General features: G+C 49.4%; 1 protein-coding gene across 1 annotated transcript; it reads left to right on the top strand.

Annotated features, from left to right (window-relative positions):
* Positions 1-1532: 1532 nt before the first annotated feature.
* On the top strand, positions 1533-18842 carry ADRB2 (adrenoceptor beta 2). Its single transcript, XM_081135413.1, has 2 exons — positions 1533-3594; positions 18056-18842. The coding sequence occupies exon 1, from the start codon at positions 1737-1739 to the stop codon at positions 2988-2990; it is 1254 nt and encodes a 417-aa protein (XP_080991539.1). The 5' UTR covers positions 1533-1736; the 3' UTR covers positions 2991-3594; positions 18056-18842.
* The last annotated feature ends 5070 nt before the right edge of the window (positions 18843-23912 follow it).

The following is a 23912-nucleotide window of genomic DNA, read 5'->3' as shown; positions in this document are numbered from 1 at the left end:
AGCTAAAAATAGTACCCGCCCACCCCACACACTCCATGGGGAGAATTAAATGGAATAATGCATGAAAAGCACATAGCAGAATGTTCCATAAATGTTAACCATTGTTATGATATTATGTAATCGACAAAGTATGTTGGCTACACTGTGTGAAATACTTTCAGTTTTTCAAAGACGCTACTAATACATGTGAAATCAAACCCTGAAAATGAATTTCTCTTTAACAGTAAAGTCCTGTGACAGACGCAAAGGACAGTATTTCATAGGCAAAGACCCTGGTTGGAGGGCTTGGTCTGACTTTTTTCTTTCAGGAGAAATTTACCTTTTGCTTTCTGTGGCTTCAAAACATTCTTACGGCAAGCGCTTGAAATCATCTGAGCTATAGGAAATTGCCATGCTTCAAAGTCGAAAGCCACCGAATATCGGCAATTCCAAGTGGCTCCGCCCAACGGAGCAACAAACCTCCCAGGAGATAAAAGGATGTTTCTAGTTGCAATGGGATTACTGAAGAAGTTAAGGTTGAAATGGAAACTATTCTATCTTGGACGCATTTTCATACCAACAGAAAAATGAGGGAGTGATGCCACACGCCCAAGAATTAATAATTAAAGCATGCAGCTTTCTCTCTCCATCCCAAAACCCGTACACGCATATAATACACCCCAGCTCCAGACGAAAGCCAACCGCGCCATGTGCGTCTCAGCGCCGGCCCATTGCGGAGGAGGGCACCCCGAGTGCTTGACAGCGCGCGCCGAGGAAACCAGCAGCTGTTGAAGTCACCTCCTGAGGTCCTGCCAAATGTTTGAAAGGGGATGTGCCTGGTCCCTGTGCGTGTGTGGGGCGGACGGGGGCGGGCGGAGGGTCCCGGCGCCGGGGTCCGGGGCGCGGGGGGGGGGCGGGAGGGCGCGCGGGGCGGGCCCGGGAGCGGGCGCTCGCGCCGCGTTCACGCGCGTGTGCCGCGCGTCTCTGCTCGCGGCGCTGCTGTGTTTGCTGCGCCGGGCAGGGTGACTTTGCGCCCGGCGGCGGCGGCGCTCGCCAGGGCGCCTGTCGGGGCGCTGGAAGGGTGTGTCTCAGCGTCGACGGCTGCGGTTCCGCATGAGCCTGAGCATGTCCGTCGGGGTGCGTGTGTGCCTGTCCGTGCGTGTCTCCGTGGGCACTAGCCTCTGTTTCCGAATGTGGGGGGGTGCCCGCGCGCCACCCTCTGACCGGAGAGCTCAGGCCCCACAGGCGCCCGGGGCGGCAGGTAGCAGCCGCGGAGGAGCCCGAAGCTCCCGGGCCGGCTGGTTGGCGAGCGCGGCAGCGCCAGCGCCGGGCCTCCGGGGCCAGCCTGGGAGCCGGGAGGGGCGGTGGCCAGGAGGGGCGGTAGCCGGGCCCCGCCCGTGCCGGCCCCGGGGAGGGCGGGAGAGGGGCGGGGCGCGCGCGGGAGGGGGCCTCGCCGCTTCGGGGCTGCGGGTGCTCCATTGGCGGAAAGTTCCCGCACGTCACCGGGGAGGCTGTTCCTCTAAAGTCCTGTGCACATAACGGGCGGCGCGCACTCCGCGGCGGCTGCTCCGGACCGCGGGCTGGCACCGCCGGGAAGCGCGAGCCCGGGCACCGCAGCGGCTGAGGGCAGGACCCGCTCCCGGCACCTCCACCCCGCGGCGGCTGCATGAGGCTGCCCGGCGCCCCGGCGCTGCCCGCAGCGCCCCGCCCGCGGCGCGCCCCCTGAGGCAGCCCTGCGCGCACCTGCAGCCCGCGCCATGGGGCAGCCCGGGAACCGCAGCGTCTTCTTGCTGGCTCCCAACGGCAGCCACGCGCCGGACCAAGGCGTGGCGCAGGAACGGGACCAGGCGTGGGTGGTGGGCATGGGCATCGTCATGTCGCTGATCGTGCTGGCCATCGTGTTCGGGAACGTGCTGGTCATCACAGCCATTGCCAAGTTCGAGCGTCTGCAGACGGTCACCAACTACTTCATCACCTCCCTGGCCTGCGCGGACCTGGTCATGGGCCTGGCGGTGGTGCCCTTCGGGGCCAGCCACATCCTCATGAAAATGTGGACTTTTGGCAACTTCTGGTGCGAGTTCTGGACTTCCATCGACGTGCTGTGCGTCACGGCCAGCATCGAGACCCTGTGCGTGATCGCGGTGGACCGCTACTTCGCCATCACGTCGCCCTTCAAGTACCAGAGCCTGCTGACCAAGAACAAGGCCCGGGTGGTCATTCTGCTGGTGTGGATCGTGTCAGGCCTTACCTCCTTCCTGCCCATCCAGATGCACTGGTACCGGGCCACCCACCAAGAGGCCATCAAGTGCTACGCCAAAGAGACCTGCTGTGACTTCTTCACGAACCAAGCTTATGCCATCGCCTCCTCCATCGTTTCCTTCTACCTGCCCCTGGTGGTCATGGTCTTCGTCTACTCCAGGGTCTTCCAGGTGGCCAAACGGCAACTCCAGAGGATCGACAAATTCGAGGGCCGCTTCCACGCCCAAAACCTCAGCCAGATGGAGCAGGATGGGAGGAGCGGGCACGGCCACCGCAGGTCCTCCAAGTTCTGCTTGAAGGAGCACAAAGCCCTCAAGACTCTAGGCATCATCATGGGCACGTTCACCCTGTGCTGGCTGCCTTTCTTCATTGTCAACGTCGTGCACGTGGTCCAGGATAACCTCATCCCCAAGGAAATTTACACCCTTCTGAACTGGGTGGGCTACGTCAACTCTGCTTTCAACCCCCTCATCTACTGCCGGAGCCCGGATTTCAGGATCGCCTTCCAGGAGCTCCTGTGCCTGCGCAGGTCTTCTCTGAAGGCCTATGGGAATGGCTACTCCAACAGCAACGACAAGTCTGACTACACGGGGGAGCAGAGTGGATGTCACCTGGCCCAGGAGAAAGACAGCAAGCTGCTGAGTGAGGATGCCCCCGGCAGGGAAGACTTGGTGAGCCGGCAAGGTACTGTGCCTAAAGATAGCGTTGATTCACGAGGGAGGAATTGTAGCACACACGACTCGCTGCTCTAACGCGGTCTCTGTACTTTTTAAGGCCCCCTTCCCCGGCAAGACACTAAACAGACTATTTAACTTGAGTGTAATAAATCTAGAATAAAACTGTATAGAGATGCGTGGGAGGAAGACCATCCTCCTGCCCTTTTTTATTTTTGTAAGCTGTAAAAAAGAGAAAACGTATTGGAGTGATTGTTCGTGTACAGTGCGGTTCCTCTTTGCATGGAACTTGTCAGTTTTCGTCTGAAGGGCTTCAGTCCCAGAGGACCTGGGGCTGCTGTGTTTTGATGACTTGTCTGCGTATCTACCTCATCGGTCAAGTATTAGGGGTGATCTATTGCTGCTGGTAATTTGTATCTGAAGGAGACCTGCCTTCCTGCACCCTTGGAATAGAGGATCCGGAGTATCTCAGACCTTACAGCTGTGAACCTGGTCTCTCCCGGCTCCTCTTATTTGCTGAAACAGGGTGTTGTAGGCAGTGATTTCAGGGGTAGCTTCAGTTGTTTTCCTGAGCAAAGTCTAAAGTTTACAGTAAATAAATTGTTTGACCATGACTTCATTGCACCTGTTTCTCCCAAACCCTTTGACTGGAGTGTGCTCGCCTCCCTCCTGGAAACCACAGGTAACTATTTGTAATAACTGCCCGGTGACTTAATGTGGAATGGCACAGGGATGACATGCCCCGATTGCTTAACCCTTTCCTTTGCCTTTGATTCTGTCTCCTGCAACCTGTATCTCTCCTAAGGCCAGGGGCCCCAGGTCGGTCCTGCCTGCTCGCAGCCGAGCTCGTCTCACTGGTCCTACGGAGATTACTCTTTGTTGCTACATCAGAAACACTGACCCATAGGAGGGGAGTTGGGAGCATCTGTTGTGTCCCTCCATGCGCCCCCACTACCTGCCTTCTGGTTCTGCTCGCTTAATAGCCCCTTCTATGTATTTTTCTGCCGCATCTTAGAGTGCACCGGGGCCTGGCATTTGAAGGATAAGACAGAAGTTACTGTGACAAAAACAAACTACTAACTTTGACCTGTGATTTCAAGGGAAACTGAAAGGACGGAGGTCAGAGGGAGGAAGGCTGGGAGACACTTAGCTTTTGAACACCCCATGACCTAGAAGCAGGGCTCCAACCCTTCCTCTTCTTTCCTTCTAACCCTTTTCCCTCTCCCTTTGAGTCTTCTCACTTTAATATCAACCAGGATTTCACAACCTCAGCGCTATTCTTCAGACCAGATACTTCTCCGAGGCGGGGGGCTGTCCTAGTTATTGCCAGGTGTTCAGCACCAGCCCTGGTCTCTACTCACAAGATGCCAGTAACAGTCTGAGTCCTGACAACCAAAAATGTCCCTAAACATTGCCAAATACCCCTCGAGGAGTGAAATCGTCCCCTGGCTGGGAACCACAGATAGGATTCAAAAACCTAAGCAGATTTTTAGATTCTGTCCAATGTAAGCACTTTATTTCCATCAGCCACAGAGAAGGATTTTTCACAGCTCACTGGTGAGTGACAGACCCCGGGCCAGGGCTCTTTTTACCCCATTCTGCTGCCTTCAGATCTCACCTTCCAGAGGCCCAGACACTGACTATGCACTGAATTGTTTGGGAGGGTTTATCAATGGAAGCCAGGCCCAGGAGCTGTTACTGCCTGTTTGTAGAGAGATAATGCTGTTAGAAGGCGCATGAGGGAAAATCACAAAAGTAAACACATTTCTCCTCTCAGCCCCTTTCTATTTTTGCCTGTGTGTCCGAGCCAGAGCTTGGCCCAGGTCTGACCAAGTGGATCGTCCTCCTTGGCAACGCTGGCCTGGAGACCAGCCTGCAGGGTTCATTGCCATTTCACTCGCTCAGGGAGCTGACTCCACGTTTCTCTTCCCTTCTGTCCCAGTCACGGTCCTCAACCAGAAAAGCATTGTCCCTTCCTGCTTCCTGTCAGCTCAGTGATGGGTGTCTGGGTGAGCACTGGGCCCTCAGAAGAAAGTTAGGGGCCTGTGATTTTGGAATGTGCCACGGAGAATTGGAGAGTGTCTGCCATTCAGCACCTTGACTTGCCCCCCAAGGGCTTTCCTACCTGTTATCACATCTCCTTCTCCTGCTCTGGGTCCCACACCCAGAGATGCAGGCAGCTTCTCCAGCTAATCCCCACGCTCCTCATAGCCTCACGGGAGCTCGAACTTGGAAGAGCCCATAGAAAGCATTCTACGTCAGAAGAGACCAAAAACCTGCAAGGGGGAATGACCTGCCCAAGGTAAGAAGCCAGGGATGTCAGACATGGGGCTACCGCCAGGGAACCCGGCTGTCAGGCGGTCCAGGGACTGGTATATTGTCTCCACCACATGCTCATTGAATTCTGCCCTTACCCTCAACTGTGGAGGCCTTGACCTGGGCCTGTCACAGAACAAATTCATTTCAGTGGATTGTTTTTATGGCTTTTGGGTTCTTAACACAAAATTCAGGCAATATACAAATAGTCTGCTATAGGGACAAGAGAGAGAATGTTCTCTTACTCAGCGAGAGTCCACAGAGGATGTCTTCAGCAATTGGGAGGCCGGGAGATTCCTTAACTCTTTATGACCCACTAGCATGTCAAGCCACTCCAGGTAGAAATTTCCCGTAGTCTTATGTCAAAAACAACAACAACAAAACTTTTCTGTCCTCATTTGTAAGTCCCATGGACAATAAATATTGTTAATAGACAATTACATATACTCTTGGTTAGAGGAGCATCTGAGGTAATGTCAGTTAAAAGTACAGCTATGAATGTTAATTCAGATTCCCAGGTAAAGGGGAGTTTTGCTGTATTCCTGTCTCTTTTTTAAGAATACTCTAAGAACTTGAATCCGTTTTAAGGGTTTTGGGGCAGGAGCATTATTTTAGGCCCGTCTCAATCCCTTGCTTTCTACCCCCTTTTGTTTTGCTTTGTTTCTCTTGGGGCCAGGAATTTGCCAGTGTCCCTCTGTTCCTCTGTTTGCTGACAGGTTGGTTACATAAGGTTTGTGTTGGCTTCGTGGTCATAAAGTTTTCTTTGCCTGGACAGCAAGTCCTCAGAGTCTGTCAAACGAGAACTTTATCCTGAGATGCAAGTTGACAGGTGTGCAAAGTGGCAGGAAGGGGTGGGGGGGGTGGGGGGGGTGGGTCCCCCCCCCTCCCCGAGATCATTATTGGGGGAAGGAATCTGGGGAAAAGGAGCTTGGAAATAGGAACTGTCCTTACAAGACGCTTAGAATGTTTCCGATGAACCTACTGCCAAGAGAAACCTAGACCAGAATCAGTAGGGGGTAGTTATAGAGTACCTACTGTGCGCAGTATGAGAAAAACAGAGCTTCAGTCTCTGCCTTCTGCAGCATCCTATTAATATGAAACAGATCCTTTGTATGGGATCTTACCGAATGTTAGGGACTGTGCTAGGAACCTTTTAGGCATTATGTCATCTTGATATAGGTAGCATAATTGTCCTCATCTAACAAGTGAGAAAACTGAGGCTCAGAAAGGTTAAGTAACTTTCCAAAGCTGCACAGCTGGCCAGTTGCAGAGTCAGGACTGGAACCCAGGGCCATGTGAGTCCAGTAGCCATGGAGCCCCGCACACATGTGAACCAGGAAGCGGCATGAGGGAGCTTGTGATCTGTGCCAGGACAAGTGTAAGAACTGGAAATGCAATACCTTGTTGAGAGAAGAGGGAGAGTGCTGTGGGCTGGGGCACGGAGGAATGTTCCCTCTGCAGCATGTGACTGCTTGGTTGCCGGGGACCCGGACAGGAAACCAATCACTGACATGCCTAGTTTGCTTCTCTGAATCTTTGCTTTGTCTTTGCATCAGAGAATGAGTCCAAACTGAAAAGAGGATGTGAAACTTCTAAACAAGCACGGGGAAAGCAGAAACGCAGCCTGCTCGTGTCCTGGCAAATTCACTTCTGGTTCCAAAGCTGGGAAGGCCTCCTAACTGGAGCGCCCAGCTGAGCCGCATGGAAAACGTGGCAGGCCCGGCCTAGCGGCCCTCCAGGTGCGCTGTCCCTCTGAACTTCCATTCTAGGCAAGGGGGACGGCGATCTCTGACAGCGGAGAGCAGGGAGCGGCAGTGCGCTTTGAATGAGACTTTTCATTGACAGTTTAACGTCCACTGAGTTCAGCCCTGTTACTGACGCCTACTTCACTGACTGTGCAAATATAATGTGAAGGAGGAATTCTGGGCATACCTGAGAGAACAAACTTCCCAAGCACTTTCAAGAACTTGAGAAGTGCAGGTGTCTTATGAATAATAGGAGGCAGGGTAAGGTGAAAAGAGGCCTGAATCTGTCAAATAATGGGGTGTGTGCAAGTGGTTTCTAAGTTCTCTGAACATATATATATATATAGAAAGAGAGAGAGAGGTGGGGGAGCTGAGTAGAGACAGTTTATATTTCTAATTAGAGTTGATGACATTTGCCATGTAAATAATGATTGAAGATCGTGGTGTTGGTCAGCTTGCAGAAAGGGACTATTGGGTGCATGATAACATCCTTCAGATATTTTAAACCATTGGAGGAAGGAGTGCTTATCAGTTCTACATGAAACCCAGAGGCAAGCAGATCCTCAGAGGAAGATAGATTCCAGTTCAGGTAAAGGAAAGACTTTTTCTAAGAGTAAAATGGGTTATCTATCAGAATGGTAAGCCTCCTGTCATTGGGAGCATTCAAGGAAGCTCAAATAAAGCCCTGTGCAGGATGAAGTAAGTGGAGTTCCTGCACTGAGCAGGAGCTGGACTAAGTTCCCTTCAAATCTGTGATTTCTATGTCCTTGAAAACAATAGACTTGAATTTTTTAAAAAGTTTTCAGACCGTTCCCTAATCTCAGCGAGCCTTCTCCCAATTCGATTGGATTTCAGAGGTTTCACTGCATTCCTAAACAGGAAAGCCTCTGAGGGAAGTCAGGATCTCAACAGTCCTTGGCCCTGGTGGAAATCCAGAAATAGAGCAGTAAGGTTAAGCAGTTTTCCAAACTATTAGACCTTTTCATCAGCTGCTCTTCCCATGCCTTTTGCAAATGACCTACTAACTCCCAGAGAGAAAATGAGAGCCACGCAGTCCTGTCTGCAAAGGCTATTACATCCTTCCCCACCCTCGGAATCACTGCGCTTCCTGCGGTCTTTCCGGCACCCTCACGGGCGTGGAAGGAAGGGAGGCAGGTCCCTGGCCAGCACCGAACCCTTTGGAGTCCTCTGGTTTAAGAGCCTGAGATCTGGGGTCTGGCGCGGTCCAGCCACTGACCGGCTGGGCAGCCTCAGCCGGGTCACTTCCCTGCTCTAGACCTGCCTCACCCTCTCTAATGAGAAATAGTTTGGTTGACATGTGTCCTGTGTTTCCTTCTTTCTCAAAAATTCTGCAAGATTTCAGGAAGTCCTCAGGGCTGAGCACCTGGCTGCATTGCTTTTATTTGAAAAGCACATTTCTTTTTCTTGTTAAAAAGGTAATAGAACTCTCTGTAGAACATTTAAAAAATTAGGAAAGCACAAGATGAGCTAAATCACACATAACATTACCAGCTAGACGTAGCCACTGTTGCCTGAGCGCGCCTATACAATGTGTATAAAAATATTTTTAAATAAAATTGGAATTAGATTATTCGCAGACTTTTAAACCCACCACTAATACTTTTACATGCCCTTCTGTATATATTTTATGCATAACATGCTCCAGGTATCCTAGTTCCCACTACTCTGTTGGCCAGCAGGATGCAGTGGTCAGTGGTCAGCAGTTTAGAACCATCGCTCCCAGAGCATCTGGATTGGGAGACCTGAGCCTGGGCCCAAGAGTCTGCATTTTAGCAAGTTTGCCAAGTTCTCCCAGCATGAGTGGTCCATGAACCACATTTTGAGGAACAAAAAATATGTTTCTATACTTGCCTCTTGGAAAGCATGCTCTCTGCACCAGCCTGTGGCAGAGTCAAGTTAAACGGTGACCAATACCTTCTATTTGGAAAGCGCAACAGCAGGTCGCTGTTTCATAGAGCACCTCTTGCGATCATAACGGCTGATGATTATATTTGTCCCCATCTTATAAAAAAGGAAACTGAAACTCAAAGAGGTTAAGTTGCTGAAGATCCCAGAACCCATTGCAATAAAACCAGCTGTGCTGACCCGGAGCGCCTGTGCTTGGGGCCAGGTCAGAGAGGAGAGAGACCTGCTGAGGGAAGTTTCCTACGGGGTGCATTGTGTTGGTTCTCCAGGGATTTTTCTCAGAGGGTCCTGATTGACTTCTGAGTGTGGGACTGAGGGGCAAGCCCATGCTGTGTCGGTAGGTTGTGGCTAAGTAGAAACTAGAAAACCGGGGTGCCCTGAGAGTCGGCAGCAGGGTGTCCTTCACCACGATTCAGCTCGTGGGTGAGCTGCCCCGGCAGGTGGGAGGCAAAGGAGGCCCCTGGGAGAGCCCACTGCTTTGAGCAGTGTCAAAAACACTACTTTTGGGTCAGGAAACCCTTGACATCTGGAAGCGAGGTGCTGTTCCCATTCCTCTGCCCAGGTCTGTGTCAGCATCTCAGGTCTCACATCAGAGATTATCAGGGGGCGATGGGCACTGAGCGAGCCTGGCACCGAGAAGCCCAGGCAGCCAGAGGCGGGCCAGCCACGAGGAAGGTAGCACAGGGGCCAGAGAGGACCATCTCTCCTGCTCGTGTCATTGTTTTCCCAGTGCCTCGAGGGCAATCCTGCAGTTTCTGAATGTGTTCATCTGTCCAGGAAGCGAAAACAATTTTTTAAAATCAAAGCAGCAACACCCATGACAAAGCAAAAGCAGAGTCGCAGGGAACTCCTGTTTTCTTCCGGCGGCCACACTAATCTCGCAGCCTGAGGCCTGTGTCCAAAAGCCACAGCTGCCCTTTCTGGGGAGCTGCCCCCGTTATCCCAATTCTGCCTCCATTCTCCTGCCCAGTTTTTCTCTTTATAAAGCACCTATTAGACGTTTCTAAACACTGCAGACAGCCCTGCTTTGTTTTGTGGTGTTTGTTTTGTTTCATTTGACAGGTACTCACTGTTCTCCTGAGATGTGTTGCACCAGAAAGCCTGTCCTGCCCACAGACCTGCAGGCTCCCTTTCCGGTTTGAGTTCCCGGCGTGTCTCTAGAAATCCGACTGCTCGCCTGGCTTCCCCAGCCTCAGGGAGCCAGGCTCAACCTCCAGGGCCTGGGTGGCCAGCCTCAGAAATCTCTCTCCCTAGGACCGTGCAGGGCTAGTGGGATCAGTTTTGGTGTGAGCTTCCTGACATTATTTTCTTTTATTGCAGTAGGTCCCAAACCTGACAGAGCCCCAGCAATGATTTGGGGGAACTTCTGAGAAAGTGCACGCTCCTGATGCCCCCCCCCCCCCCCCAGATTCCGATCTAACAGGCTGTGGTTGAGGGCCAGTGATTGGGCTTTGCCACAACTTCCTCTAGAGGCCTGTGAAGCAGGTGCCGGAGGATCGCAGTCAGGGTGCACTGTCTTCCCCTCTCAAGAGCACCGAATGTAGGACGCAGGCATGGAAAGCATGATCCCACACAGCGGCATGCACTCACGAAAATGCTGCTGCTGCACAGAAACGCAATCCTGATTTTCCTGTGCTATCAGACCAATGTAGATGAAAACAATTTCTAAATACAACATTACTGTAGAAAAGGAAGGCGGTAATCAAGAGCCTTGGGCAGGCAGGCACTTGATTAAAAACGTGTTTTGTGACAACATGGGATCTACACGGTTATGCCTCCCAATAGCATCATTGTCGCCTGGTCCCAGAGCCTCTGCATGAAGACCAGGAGGGAGCGGCACAGGAATAGAAGGGGATTTTCCCGTGATGGGCTCCTTGTCCAGTGCTCCTTGCTCCTGGACACTCTGCCTTGGTTAAGCCAAGTCATACTGAGGTATGAATCAATCTGCCTAATGTACATAACCCTCCTACTTCGAGAGCTGAAGGCGGACCCACCCAGCTGCAGAGAAAAGCGTGACTCATACATATACATACACCCCAACAGACACACACACCCAAATAAACACACAGACACACAGACTTTGACATTGATGCCAACACCCGTATCAGCACAGATGCACACATGCATTTCCACATAGATATGTGTTCACTTGAAGGTTCTTCGGTGTATGGATATGTTCACATCAATAGGACACAGACATACTCAGATCTAACCGCTGTCCCTCAGATAAACACACACAGGGGTTCGTTCCTAAGCACACTTCTATGTGTTCCAAACCAGCAACCATGCCATGCCAAGTAGTCAGGGTCCCACTGCTGCCTCAGTGCTACCTAAGGACAGGTTCACGCGCTGACCCCTCTTCCTAGGTGAGTGTATAAACCCTGGGTTCAATACACATCTGTTGTGTTCCTCCTGTTTGGTGCTGAAGATCTGTGGGTGAATAACAACAGCTTATTTTTGCCTTTACTGAGTCTGTATGTAATGGAAGAGATAAGTTTTTTTAAATGCATGCAAACTCGCAGCTGTGGTAGGTGCTATGAAGGAGATACAGGGTGTTTTGAAGACATCTGACTAATACGGAGAGCTCAGTCAAATTCTCCCAAAGAAGTAAGGTTTCAGCTGAAAATTAAAGGAAAGCTAGATAATTTCTAGAAAACGAGAGGAGTGCCCGGCCAGTGTTGCTCAGTGGTTGAGTGTCGCCCTATGAACCAGGAGGTCACCGTTCCATTCCCGGTCAGGGCACATGCCCGGGTTGCAGGCTCGATCCCCAGTACAGGGCATGCAAGAGGCAGCCGATCAATGGTGTTTCTCTCTCATCGATGTTTTTATCTCTCTCTCCTTCTCCCTTTCTCTCTCTGAAATCAATAAAAACATATTTGAAAAAAGCAAAAGGGGAGAGAAGAACATGCCACTCAGGGAGGAAAGCATGTGCAAATGTCCTGTGCTGAAAGGGAACCTCCACACGTGAGAAGGTCTAAGTGAAGGTCAGTGCAGCTGGTGTGCAGAGGGAGAGCGTAGCAGGCCGCAGGCTGAAGCTGCCAAAGGAAGCAGGGGCCACACGTGAAGGGCCTTTTAGGCCCCGTTAAAGTCTGCACCCTAAGAGCATGTAGAAGCCATGGATGCGTTTACAGCAGAGGTCAGATGTGAATTTTGAGACTATCTCTGAAGGCACGCCTACTCAAACAAAAGCATTCTCTTAGATCAGTGCAACGTATGGGCTCCTAGGTACACTCCCGTGTTTCTTAGAAATGCGCATTTGCATAGAGTATTCACTTGCAAATGCTGCTCAGTGAACACACCCATCTGTATTTCTGCACTGGGTATATATAAATCTGGCGGGGCTGGGAGGCAGGCAGACACCGTCCTCACGGGGCACCATCAGGACTAGGCTTGTCCTTGGGGAGGGACCAGGGAAGTGGTTCATCAGAGCCGAGCCCTCTGACTTCGGAGCCTTGGGCTCTGCGGCTTGGCCTCATGCGTGCGCCTCCAGTTCCACTCCCCCTCCTCTTGGCTCAGAGCACCCAGTGACAAGGTGGGGTTTCTTCCAGAACACGATCATTGACTATTCTTGGCCCGAGCCAGGAGCGGAGGATGGGCAGGTCGGGTTGCATAAAGATTGCCTTGTGCCCTCCCAGAGCCGTAAGCAGAACCTCTGCCCAGCCCCAAGCCCGGAGTGCTCTTTGCAGAGAGTTGGCAATACTGAGAAGTAAACAGAAGGATGGGCAGTCCGAGGCCTGCGGGTCCTGGTGGGGGCTGCGTGGGACTGGAAAGAGTACGTTCCCTAAGTGACCACTGCGGGAAATGTGACACTGGAGGGAGAAACAGGCAAAGCCCGGCAGGAAAGCCCTCTTGGGGCACGAAGTCTGACTGTCCCCTGCCGCCTTGGCACAGCAAGCTCATGTACACACATATTTACACATTAACGAATTGCCCTCCAGTGGGTGTCGCATCTCACAGCAGAGGAAGTAGCAAGCAGTTTACCGGCCACGACTCCGGCATTAGTGCCCCTCCAGTGAGTTAGCGCCACACTGTGTGCACTGGCTCCCGTTTGCCAGCAAAGCCAGCAAGCGGCGCGGCCAGAGCCAGCAACAGGCTCCGGGAAGATCAACAGGGACACAGCCGAGCTGAAGGCTCACCTGCGGCCTCACACCCCAGGCCCGTGAGGATGTTCCCGAGTGAATCTGCGCGGTCCAAAGACTCCTATCCACGGAGGGTGTACGCTTTCAAGTGCGTGCTTGGCAAATGTTTTCTTCCATAATTAAAAGGAATTATATAATGTAATTTGAAGCCCTTTTTATTTTGCTTCAGGTTGTGGAAGGAACACCCTTCTTTTCTCCCAGTTGGGTGCCATTCTCTGCTCTCTTGGCAGCAGCCGACCAGATCCATCCAGCGCTGAGTAAGGGCCGGAGCACTGTGCTCAAGGGGACACTGTCGTAACTGTCCCTCATATGGATCCAGCACTTGGCAGTTTATAGATGGGTTTGAGATCTGCCGTTTTAGCCAGTCCTCACAACTCTGAGGTCAGCCCTGCTGTTCCCATTTCACAGACAAAAAGACTGAGGTTAAAAGACTTGCCTGAGGGCATGGAGCTAACACAAGACAGGGCTGGGACTTGGACTTAGGTCTTCATACTTGTCCTCAGGAGACAACACAAGTTTGACTACACTCTGCTACCCTCTTGGGACCCGGGGCTCTTCTCACTGCACTTCTCTGCTTTGTGCTGCATTTGCTCTTATGAATAAATTCAGGGTTAACACCCCCCAGCACTGAAGCCACAGCTGCCAAGCTGCAGATAATCGCCTCCCCCGGGACAGTTCCCAGGATCCTTTCAATACTGACAAGCTCCAAGCCTGGGTGAGTTCACGCTGGGAGTGGGCAGTGTCCAGCTCCATCAGCTATGTCTTAGAGCAAAAGCTCCAAGCCTTTCTCGTTCCACGTGCCAGACGCCAGATGCACATTCACCAAGTCAGACTAGGGGTGCTGTGTCCTGCTTCCTACGCCTGCCCCACTCCTGAGGCTACCCTTGTTCACTTAGCCTAATTCCTCTTGGATTAGGATGCTTCTGTGGGAAGACCAGGTATGATCGGCCCCAGTCCCACACCCACTGGGCGCAGGCCAGCCTCCTTGGAAGAAGGGCCAAGTTCCACACCTCGATAAAAATTGCAGGCTCCAAGAAGTATTTCAACTTGGAAAACGGCTTGTGTTTGGGTGAAATGTTTTATTTTAGTCATAGCAATTAGATGTTCTTGTTTTGCACACACGTCTTCCAACAGAATTGGCTTCCGCACAGGTGAACAGGGTTTAATGGATCTGGGACAGCTTGGGGTAGATGACAAATCCCAACCGCGAGGGAAGCTCCCACTGGCAATCTCTTCTTTTCGGAGTGTCAGCTTGTCTGGTTTACTTCGCTTTCCAAAGTGTGATTAATTCTTTATTTTTTCAAAAGATCCTTGAACACTTACACATGCCGGCTCCTGCGCTAGCTACCAGGGGTACGACCATGACCAAGGCAAGCCTGGTTGGTCCCTAGTTTTTAGTTTCTTACAGTCTAGTGGAGAAGACAGATCACAAAAGGGGATTATAAATGGTATTTGGACCAAGCTCCCTAATACTAACACCAGGGAAACTTATATACACTTATGAACAGGGGTGAGGGGTGGAAAATTGGCTTCTGGATTTAGCCAGTGGATTCTAAAAGCTATCTGGTATACCTGTCAACCTCAGACTGGCCACTAACCGTTCATAAAAATATTACTATCTTACTTTAAAAATTGTGACTGGGAAGAGTGGGATTGATGGTGGCTCCCAAGGTTAGCAATTGTCTTGTCTTGGTCCACCTCTGGGGTACTGTGACCAGCTCTGAGGACCACATTTTTCCAGGGAAGAAGGAAGGGCATTTGGGACCCTTCTAGGCTCCCCAGATTTAGCAAATAAAAATACAGGGCATCCAGTTAAATTTGGATTTCTGATCAGCAAAGTGTTCTTTTCTCACATAACTATGTTCCAAACATTGTATGGAAGATACTTATACCAAAACAAAACAAAAAGATTGTCTGAAATTCGGATTTAACTGAACATCCTGTATTTAAATCTGACGGCTCCACTAGAGAATAGAGCTAAGATTCTGAGAAAACCCAACACTTTGCCTCGAAATGAACAGTTGAAGGAGCCTGGCTTTTTAGCTTGGAGACCGTGATAGTAAGAGCCTGAATCTGTGTAGAGAAGCATTTTCCAAACAATGTTTCTAATGTTCTATATGGAAAATGGTAAAAGGTGCATTGGGAGAAAAAAAGTGGTTTGAGCTCAGACATGTGGGAGGTGAAAAGTTTGGGAAACGTCGCACGCCTAGTATTTCCTGTGTTGGAGCTCACACTCTGCGGCAGCGTAGTAACGCTGTGAATGGTTTTGCAGGAAACGTACCTGGAGGCCTGGTCTAACATGCCCACAGATGCTCTTTATGGGCTTTTGTCTGTTTTGATGTGTTTGTTTAGAGGGGACACCTATTAAGGGCGTGCAAACTTCCTACTTCTGCTCAGCGCGCTTGGCAGGACCCTGGTATAAAAAGTGAAAGTTATTTTCAAATTACCCAGACTGCTGCTGGGAGGAAGCCCATTGTGTTTTTGCGAACCAAAGGGCAGACCTGGGTCCAACACATAGACACGTCTGAGAGGCCGGGGAAGGCTAACTTTCTGAAAATTACAATAGTCTGAAAGGTAATCAGCTTCCTGTTCTTGGAGACACTAAAGAAGAAACAAAATGCCACCAGGGACACTAGAGGAAATCCTTGTTCTGTGTAGGAAATTCTCAGGGTCTGCTCTGAAAGGTGTGTACACATAAAACACAGAAGGGGCTTCCTCCAGCAAACTTTCTTTAAAACTATGTCCCATGTTCTATTTTTCTCCTGTAGTCTGAGCCCATCCCTGCTGGATTCACTCTTACTGTGTGCCCTTCACATCTATGGCCAAACCCCTCAAGATCAACCCTTACCAGCTCATGATCTTTGCTCTCCTCTGGGCTTCTCCATAGCCCAGCCCAGCACCACGGGCCTTGGCTGCCAAGAATCTCACCCTGAGCCGCTAGGAGGGGCTTATAAACCTCAGAAGTAACAGGGAGCTCACAGCGGAGCTTAGCAGCCCAGGAGAGGGTGGGGTCCTGAGAAACCCAGGCTCACACTCCGCTAGGCTTGTGAGAATGCCCCATGCAGTGCCCACAATATCTGAGGCACTGGGCATAATAGAAGTCAACAGACGGTCAGATCCCAACTCTGCCGCCTTCCTTTGTCCTGATCTGGACAAATTTCTGTATTTCTCTCTGTGAAAAAAACAACAACAAAAACAACATAAAAAAAAGAAACAATAACACTGCATCCTAGTATTATGAAAATTAAAAGATGTTAAAAGTACTTAGAAGACCCAGCAGAGTGGGTATTCAGTAAACATTTAGTTAGTGGATGATTGTTACCATGATGGCAAAAACCATCCAAGAAGGTAAAGCACTTCTTAGAAATTCACTAATTGGTGTGCCAAGGTGCCAGGCTCCAGCCAAGGCAATGAGCTGGATATTGTCTCGCTCTCTATCACCTTCCTCTCGGGGACCTGTGCTTGAGAGCAGAAAGCAAGGCTGTGGATTGAGGAGCGCGCTCCCCGCCCTCAGGGGAGCCAGGGCCTGGCTGCCCTCTGCCTCAGTTGGGTTGCAGTAAGTCTGCAGCCTCCTCGGCTCGGACCCAGGGCTCATCTGCAAGACAAAGAGGTTGGACTAGCCTTGCTTCCAGGTTCCTGGAGCTGTGCCTTTGCATCGGGATGGTGAATGCTGATATTTAAGTACCACTAATGGTCCACAGTACTTAAGGGGAAAAAAGACCTTACCTAACTAAATCAGCGTGTGTGTGTGTGTGTGTGTGTGTGTGTGTGTGTGTGTGTGTACATGGCAACACACAGTATATACAAGGTGCTGTGAAATCACTTTCATTGTCCCCTGCCGTTAGGCCTGTCTGTAGATTTGGCAAATAAAGAGTTGGACCCAGACTCAGTTGTGAAGGAGTGAGATGAGCCCTGACCTCAGGATGGGCAGAGCTGGGTCTGAGTGCCAGCGCTGACCCTGCAGGCGAAGCTCACTCCCCATCTCCGCAGAGTGACACTGTCCTTCCCCATCTTTCACGTGAGGGCTTTGGTCCCAGGGTCCCCAAGCTCTGCATCTCCTGGGAAAACGCCTCTGATCTATTTTCACTTGGATGTGCCTGCTCTCCACAAGGATTATCTGGCTGACTCAGACTGTGCCTGTTCCTTTTGTTTGATCAGCTCTGCTCCCAGAATGCAAGCTCCACAGCCAATTTTAGCCCTTCTTGGATTATGGGAGTGTCCAAATGGAGGTATTGGAGCGTTTGTCACCCTTGCTGCCTCCCTCCCCTTCCCCACCCCACCCGGACACTCCCTCCCCTAGGGCACAGGCAAAGCCCCACCCCCTCCGTGGATGACAGCTAAACAGAATCTGGTTTTGACATTAGCTGAGAGAAGGCCCTGAAGCCAGAAATCCTTGGCACATGAGTCACTGGGTCTCTTTGTGCCTTATTTCCCCCAACTGTAAAGAGGCAGAGCCTCAAATGGTCTGTCTCCCAGTGTGTGCAGCCCCCAGGAGGTGCTCTTGTGCAGAGGTATCCCTGGCCCACTGGCAGGTCTCTGCTTTCACAGGTGGGCTCTCTTGAAAACTCAAAGCCCAGAGGGACTCTCTAGTAAAATAATATGTCTCCCTGTCTCTGTACATCCGCACCTGGCCCTGCCAGACCCCCCTTATCACTGCCTGAACTTGCTGACCCAAAGAAGTCAGCTTTGCTGAAAAGCCTGCAGTGGCTCCCTATTGCCTCCTGGACAAAGGCCTTGGCAGGTGAGTTCGTGCGGAAGCACAGAGGAAGCTCTCAATAGAACCAGTGACTCCCACAGATACCAGTGCCCACGGTGCTCCTTCAGTGAGGCCTGCGAGGGGCAAGGCTGCGTGCTGGGCATAAACAGAGAGAAACAAGGCCTGGGCCCCGTGTTTAGGAAGCTTATACACTTTTTAAAAGCAGGTCGACAGCGACACAAAAATAATGTTTTTTATTTTTAAGTACTGGATGTGCTCTTAGAAGTCATTGACCTTGTCCCACTGTCTCTCATTTTACAGTAGTGGAAACTGATGTTCCAGAATTGGCAAATTATAAAGAAAAACATGTCTCATAAGAGGTCTCCCTGCTTCTGCTCTGCCTCCACCACCAGGAGCCCTCTCCACTCTGCAGCCAGAGTCATCTGTCTGAGCAGGATGTGACCTTGTCACTCTCCATGAGAAAACTCTCTGTGGCCCCTACTTACCTACAGTAGAGGCCAAACTTCTTCCCAGGCCTGTGGTGCCCAGTGTGGTCAGGTCCATGCAGCCTGGCCATTCCCCCTGACAGGAAGGTTCTTCTGCGGGGTCTTCAGGCTCCTCTGTGTTGTTCAGTCTCAGGGCTAATGGCCCCTCCTCAGGGCTGCCCTCCCTGACCATCTGTGCAAGGCAGATGCTCGGCCCCACTCACTCCCTTCCCATTGCCCTGATGGGATGTGTTCACGACACATAACACCATCCATGTAACATCATCTGGTTTGTTTACTGATTTTTCTCCTTTATCTGGGTCAACTCACTAGAGGCTAAGCTGCAGGAGGGCTGAGATTTGCCCCTATCACTAGCATCTACAACATACTTGTACTGGGCTCATAGGGCACAAGAAATATTTGCTGAATGACTAAACAAAGAAATGAGAACATATTGATGGAAATTTGAAAATGCAGAATAGCATAAAGAAGCAAATAAAATCACTCAGACTGCCTCCTTTTGGATATTACTTCTGTTAATATTTGGGGTACTTTATTCAGGTCGTTTTTTTATGTATATGTATGATATACAGTGTATATTTAATAAAAATTAAGATTATGTTAAATTATGGTTTGTATCCTGCTTTTTTTTACTTATTATATTGTTCCCTCCACATGTTGTGAAATAATCTTTTAAAATACTATTTTAAGTGCTGCATAAAATTTCATATGAATGTAATGAAATTAATTTAAATGTTTCCTTATTATTGGACACTGATAACTTAATTTTTCTTTCCAATTGATCTACTCTCTGTCCAAACCATTCTAATAAAATTTTATTTTTAAGGTACTTCTGGGAACCGTTCCTCGCTGTGAGTAGCTGGATAAAAGATGTTACTTTCTTTCCAGGAAATATCAACAGACAAAGCCTTCATTTTGTATGTTTTCTGTGGCTTCTTTCAGTGTAGGGATGGACTTAGTTGATGATCTAGTTATTAAGTGAAAGATATGTGGTGAGTAAAGGGTTGTGTTTCTAAGACTTCCTGTTTGAAAGGAGCCACGTTACGTGTCATAACTGAATGAAGTGAGTGGGGACAGAGGCTGGTCCTGGTGACATCTGAAGCAGACCCTTAGCCCAGGGATGTTTTCCTGCTGCAATGAATTAATACTCAGCTACAGAAGATTAAAGAGTTCCCAGATACTCAGAGACATAGAATCTTTGCCAACAGAAAGAATGAAAGATAGCTAACTCCCTCACTTTTTATGGGAAAGGAAACCGAGACTCAGAGAGAGGCAACCTCTTGGCCAGGGTCTCATAGCAAAAGTGGTGGAGCCTCTCCACCTCTCTCCCCTCCCCCTGCCTCCCTCTGACCATCCTTCCTCTTTTTGATGTTAATCTTTTGCAAACTAGACTTCAGAAGGCGAAGCTGGAAGAGACCTGAGAGATGAACTCCTCCAACCTCTTCATTTTTGAAGCTGCGGAAGCGGGGTCCAGACAAGGGAAGGGCGTAGCATTGGGTCACCACACCACGGCTGTGGCTGCGCTGAGATGAGAACCCACTTCCTCTTCCTCCTCATTCGTCGGCCTCTCCTCCGACCCAGCTTTGCGGGCCCTATAAAATAAGCACTTAGCAGCATCTGCCCTTGGGCTGTCTTTCCTTGAGGGCAAAGAAATCACGTTATTTCACATGGAGAACTGAAGATCGGGGCCTTCAGGAAAAGCCAGTCCACACTTACAGAGCATTGGCTGTGGGCAGGGCACTGCAGCATGCTGAGGATGAACAATACCTACACCGAAACATGCCCGTACTATCACCCCCACCCTGTGCAGCACTGTGCTTCTGCAGAATACACAGGCCTCTTCTTTCTAGCTCTTTCCACGCTACTCTGTGATCTTTTGACTGTCAGTCTTTCCCACTAGACTAATCTTCTGAAAACACATAGAGTGCTGTGTTTTCTCAGCACTCTATGCCCTGCTTCATGAATCAGTGCCTGGTACATAATAGAGGCTCCATAAATACTTGTTGAATGAATGAACAAAACATAAGTCTCTGTACTAGTTTGGTAGGGCTGCCATAACAAAATACCACAGACTGGGTGCCTTAAACAACAGATATTTATTTTCTCGCAGTTCTGGAGGCTGGAAGTCCAAGGTCAAGGTGCCAGCAGGGCTGGTTTCCTCTGAGCCCGCCCTCCTTTCACCACCTCACGTGGTCTCTCCCCTGTGCACCCACATCGCTGGTGCCTCTCAGTGTGTCCTAATCTCTTCTCCTGAGAGGGACACCAGGCAGGTGGAATTAGGGTCCACCCTAAAGGCTTCATTTAAACTTAATCACCTTTTTAAAGGCCTTCGCTCCAAATACAGCCACATTCTGAGGTGGCGGGGGTTCCGGTTTCAACATTAATTTTGGAGGGACACAATTCAGTTGGTAACAGTACCGGCTCCTTCACTGGCTCGCAGTTTAATGAAAGGGATGCACACGACAATTGAATGATAAGGCAATGACATAACTGCTGCAATACAGGAAAGTAAAAGCCTGTGGGATCCAGATAACGGTCAATGATCGCAAGGGCTGCTTCACCAAGCATCCTCATGTGCCATGCACCCTTATAGCACAGAATGTGTTAATTAATTTAACCTTTGCCAGGATTAAATGTCAGCAAACATTTCATAGAGCCTGCCATGTCAATCACTGTGCTAGAGGCTAGATATCCAAATATATAGACATTTAGATCACAGTAAAAGTCTCTCACTGTTTAATAAGAAATGGACACACATACCTGACATACTGTCCCAGTTCATTCTGTCATGTTTGTGGCTCTCATACTATTTATTATTCCCTAGCCAGGTAATTTAAGTCTATGTCCAACCAGGAAAATGGGAATCCCTCTAAGTCTTTCGACATAAGAAACTTCATATAGATACTATTATGATCAACACTTTGCAGGTGAAAAAACTAAGGCATAGCCAGTAAGTAGCTTTCTCCATGTCACACACCAGTTTATTGCAGGCCTGGGGCTTAACAACACTCATTCTGAGTCCATAGTTCACTGTTTTAACCAGCACCCCACACTGCCTCTCCATGACAAGGACTCTTACTCTTTTTATCCCACCAGGAGGGGAATATGAGACCACTGCAGAAAGGAGGGGAATTTAAGGTGAGCCACAAAGTGGGATAAAGAGAGCAGAAAAGAGAATTACAAATAGAGAAAACAGAATTGTAAAGGTCAAGGAGATGGCTGAGCAGGTGAGAGTTGGGGAGGGAGGTGAGACCGGAAAGATGAGCTGGGGTAAGACTAGCTAAGATCTTATGTTATAGAATAAAATAGGGCTTGACTCTCTAGACACTGAGCAGCTGCTGGATATTTTACCAAAAGCTCATTTAACCACATTCCTTCGTTTTACCAATGAGGAAGCCAAGCTCCAGCAAGAAATGACTTGCCCAAGGCCACACGGGCCTGGTGGCAGAGGTGATCCCAGTGCCCAGATTTCCCAACCTTAGTCCATGGTGCGCTCCATTAAACTCTGCCTGCATAAGCATAGGAAAACCATTTAAAAGAATGGTTTTTCCCCATGTTTTCCCATGTCTTCCATCCAGTGTTCACCTACTCTCTGATTTTGGTAGTTGTTCATATTTCCAAGTTTCAGCTAATAATATCTTTCCATTTACTCTAACTACTATGGCTCAAAGTCAGAAAGATCCTCTAGAAATAGCTAAGAATGTAGTTCCCTGTGTGGCTTTGTAGACTGTGGCAGACTGGCTCACTGCTACATTTTAAGGACTAGAAGGACCCATAGTTCTTATATCTCATAGACACTGAGCAGTTAACTCAGAGATAAACTGAACAGCCACTCTGGCCTGGTTTGTTTTACCAAACAAATATACCAGGTCAATAAATATCTACTGGAGCCTCCTGCATGCCAGGTACCATGCTGGAGCATCAAGATCGAAAGATACATCAGCTGGCTCCCCAGGTGAAAAGGCTCCCATCATTTAATAGTGAAATACACATACATACACACATACACACACACACACACACAGGTACACACACACACATGTACACACACACATGAGTCTGTCTCACATCATTTCTCCTCGTAGAGATGATTCCCAGCCAGGGCATGCAGTCTGGGCCCAACCAGGAAAACGGAAACCACTCTAGGTCTTTCAACACAAGAGATGTAATACAGGGAATTGGATGCACAGGTGATAGAAGGTCTGAGAAGCTAAACGGATGGTGAGGAACCACAGATTAGCAACAGCAGGAAGAAACCACTGGAGGAACACAGGAGAAGGTGGTGTTACAAGATCCTAGAAACTAGGGCATTTATTTGGCAGGAGCTGGAGGCACAGAGTACATGAAGCCACCGATGGAGATGCCACTGGAGACAGAGAGAGAAGACAGCGCCTGTTTCTCCCATCCTTCCCCTCAACTCTATCAGAGGCTCTCATCAGCCAAACTTGCCTTCAAGCAACAGGCCAGGGAGCCTGGAGCATGTCGGTCCCTAAGATGCAAAGCAGAGCAGGGGGGGAAATGAGGAAAAGCTCAGAGAACAAACAGGGGCTGACTGGCACCCTGGTGACCTTGGGCAAATCCCTTGTCTCTCGGTGTCTTAGTTTCCTCCTTGGTAATCTGAGAAAAATAATACCTCTCGCATCTATTGTGAGACTTACATGAAATAAAATATGTGAAAGCACTTTACAGGCTTCAAAAGGCACAGACACAAATGAAAGGGCTTTCGTTATTGGTTTTAATCCAACAGGTTATGAACTTCAGGCTCTAAAAATAAAGTGGGGTGGCGTTCAGGTGTCCTCGGGAATTTTGCAGTGCCTTGTTAGTTTACTAAGGGAAGTCGCCCTCATCCTGTCACTGGGCCCATCAGCCTTCAAAACCACTGACTGATTTTGAATAAACTGTCACATACCTACCTGAAAGGCAGTCAGAGCAGGCTCTCCCTTGTATTTGAGGATCTATCTGTGGTTTTGCACCAAAAAGTGACAAAGAGAACTCTAGAAATTACTTCTAGAAGGTTTATTCCACCCTTCTCATTTTATAAAGGACCAGACCGAGGACAGAGTTAGCACACTGTCAGACCCACAGACACACAGCCCCGGCAGAACTTCCCTCCTTCGTCGGCTTTGGGATTTCAAATTAGTTTCATATAACAATTTTTACTTCCAACTTCTCTTTCCTCTTTTTCCATTCATCCTTATGCCTCTTTTCTTTCCTTTCAGCCTCTTATTTCTTCTTTCGCATAATATTTGACAACTCAATTACACAGACTCTCCTTCTATACGCTGCTGATGGAAAACGAAAGCTTAGCCCCAGCCATGGCTATTTTAAATTAAGAGTGTGTGACTCTCCTAGACAACTCAATTCCCCTTTGATATTAGGTGTAAAAGTATCATCACAAACTCTCTGAGACTAGTTTTTCTGCCAACCTCAGAGCTGACTGTGAAAACCATAAGGCACTATCACTTCCTTTCCACCAGCAGAAAGCACAGGCCATGGTCACAGCTCTGACTAAGCACCAGGCCACTCAAACCAGGCCCGTGAGACTGGCAGGATTTTTACCAATGGTACAAGGTGGTTTGACACTCTCCTGTCTTCTGTAACTTTTCTATTTTGCTTTATATTTTATTTTTGTTGACTTTATTGAGGTGACATTGGTTAATAAAATTATATTG

The sequence above is a fragment of the Miniopterus schreibersii genome, assembly GCF_964146895.1.
Source record: "Miniopterus schreibersii genome assembly, chromosome: 4".
In the NCBI taxonomy this organism is placed as follows: domain Eukaryota; kingdom Metazoa; phylum Chordata; class Mammalia; order Chiroptera; family Miniopteridae; genus Miniopterus; species Miniopterus schreibersii.
The sequence above is the reverse complement of the archived record's forward strand: the minus strand, read 5'-3'. Positions and strand labels throughout refer to the sequence as shown.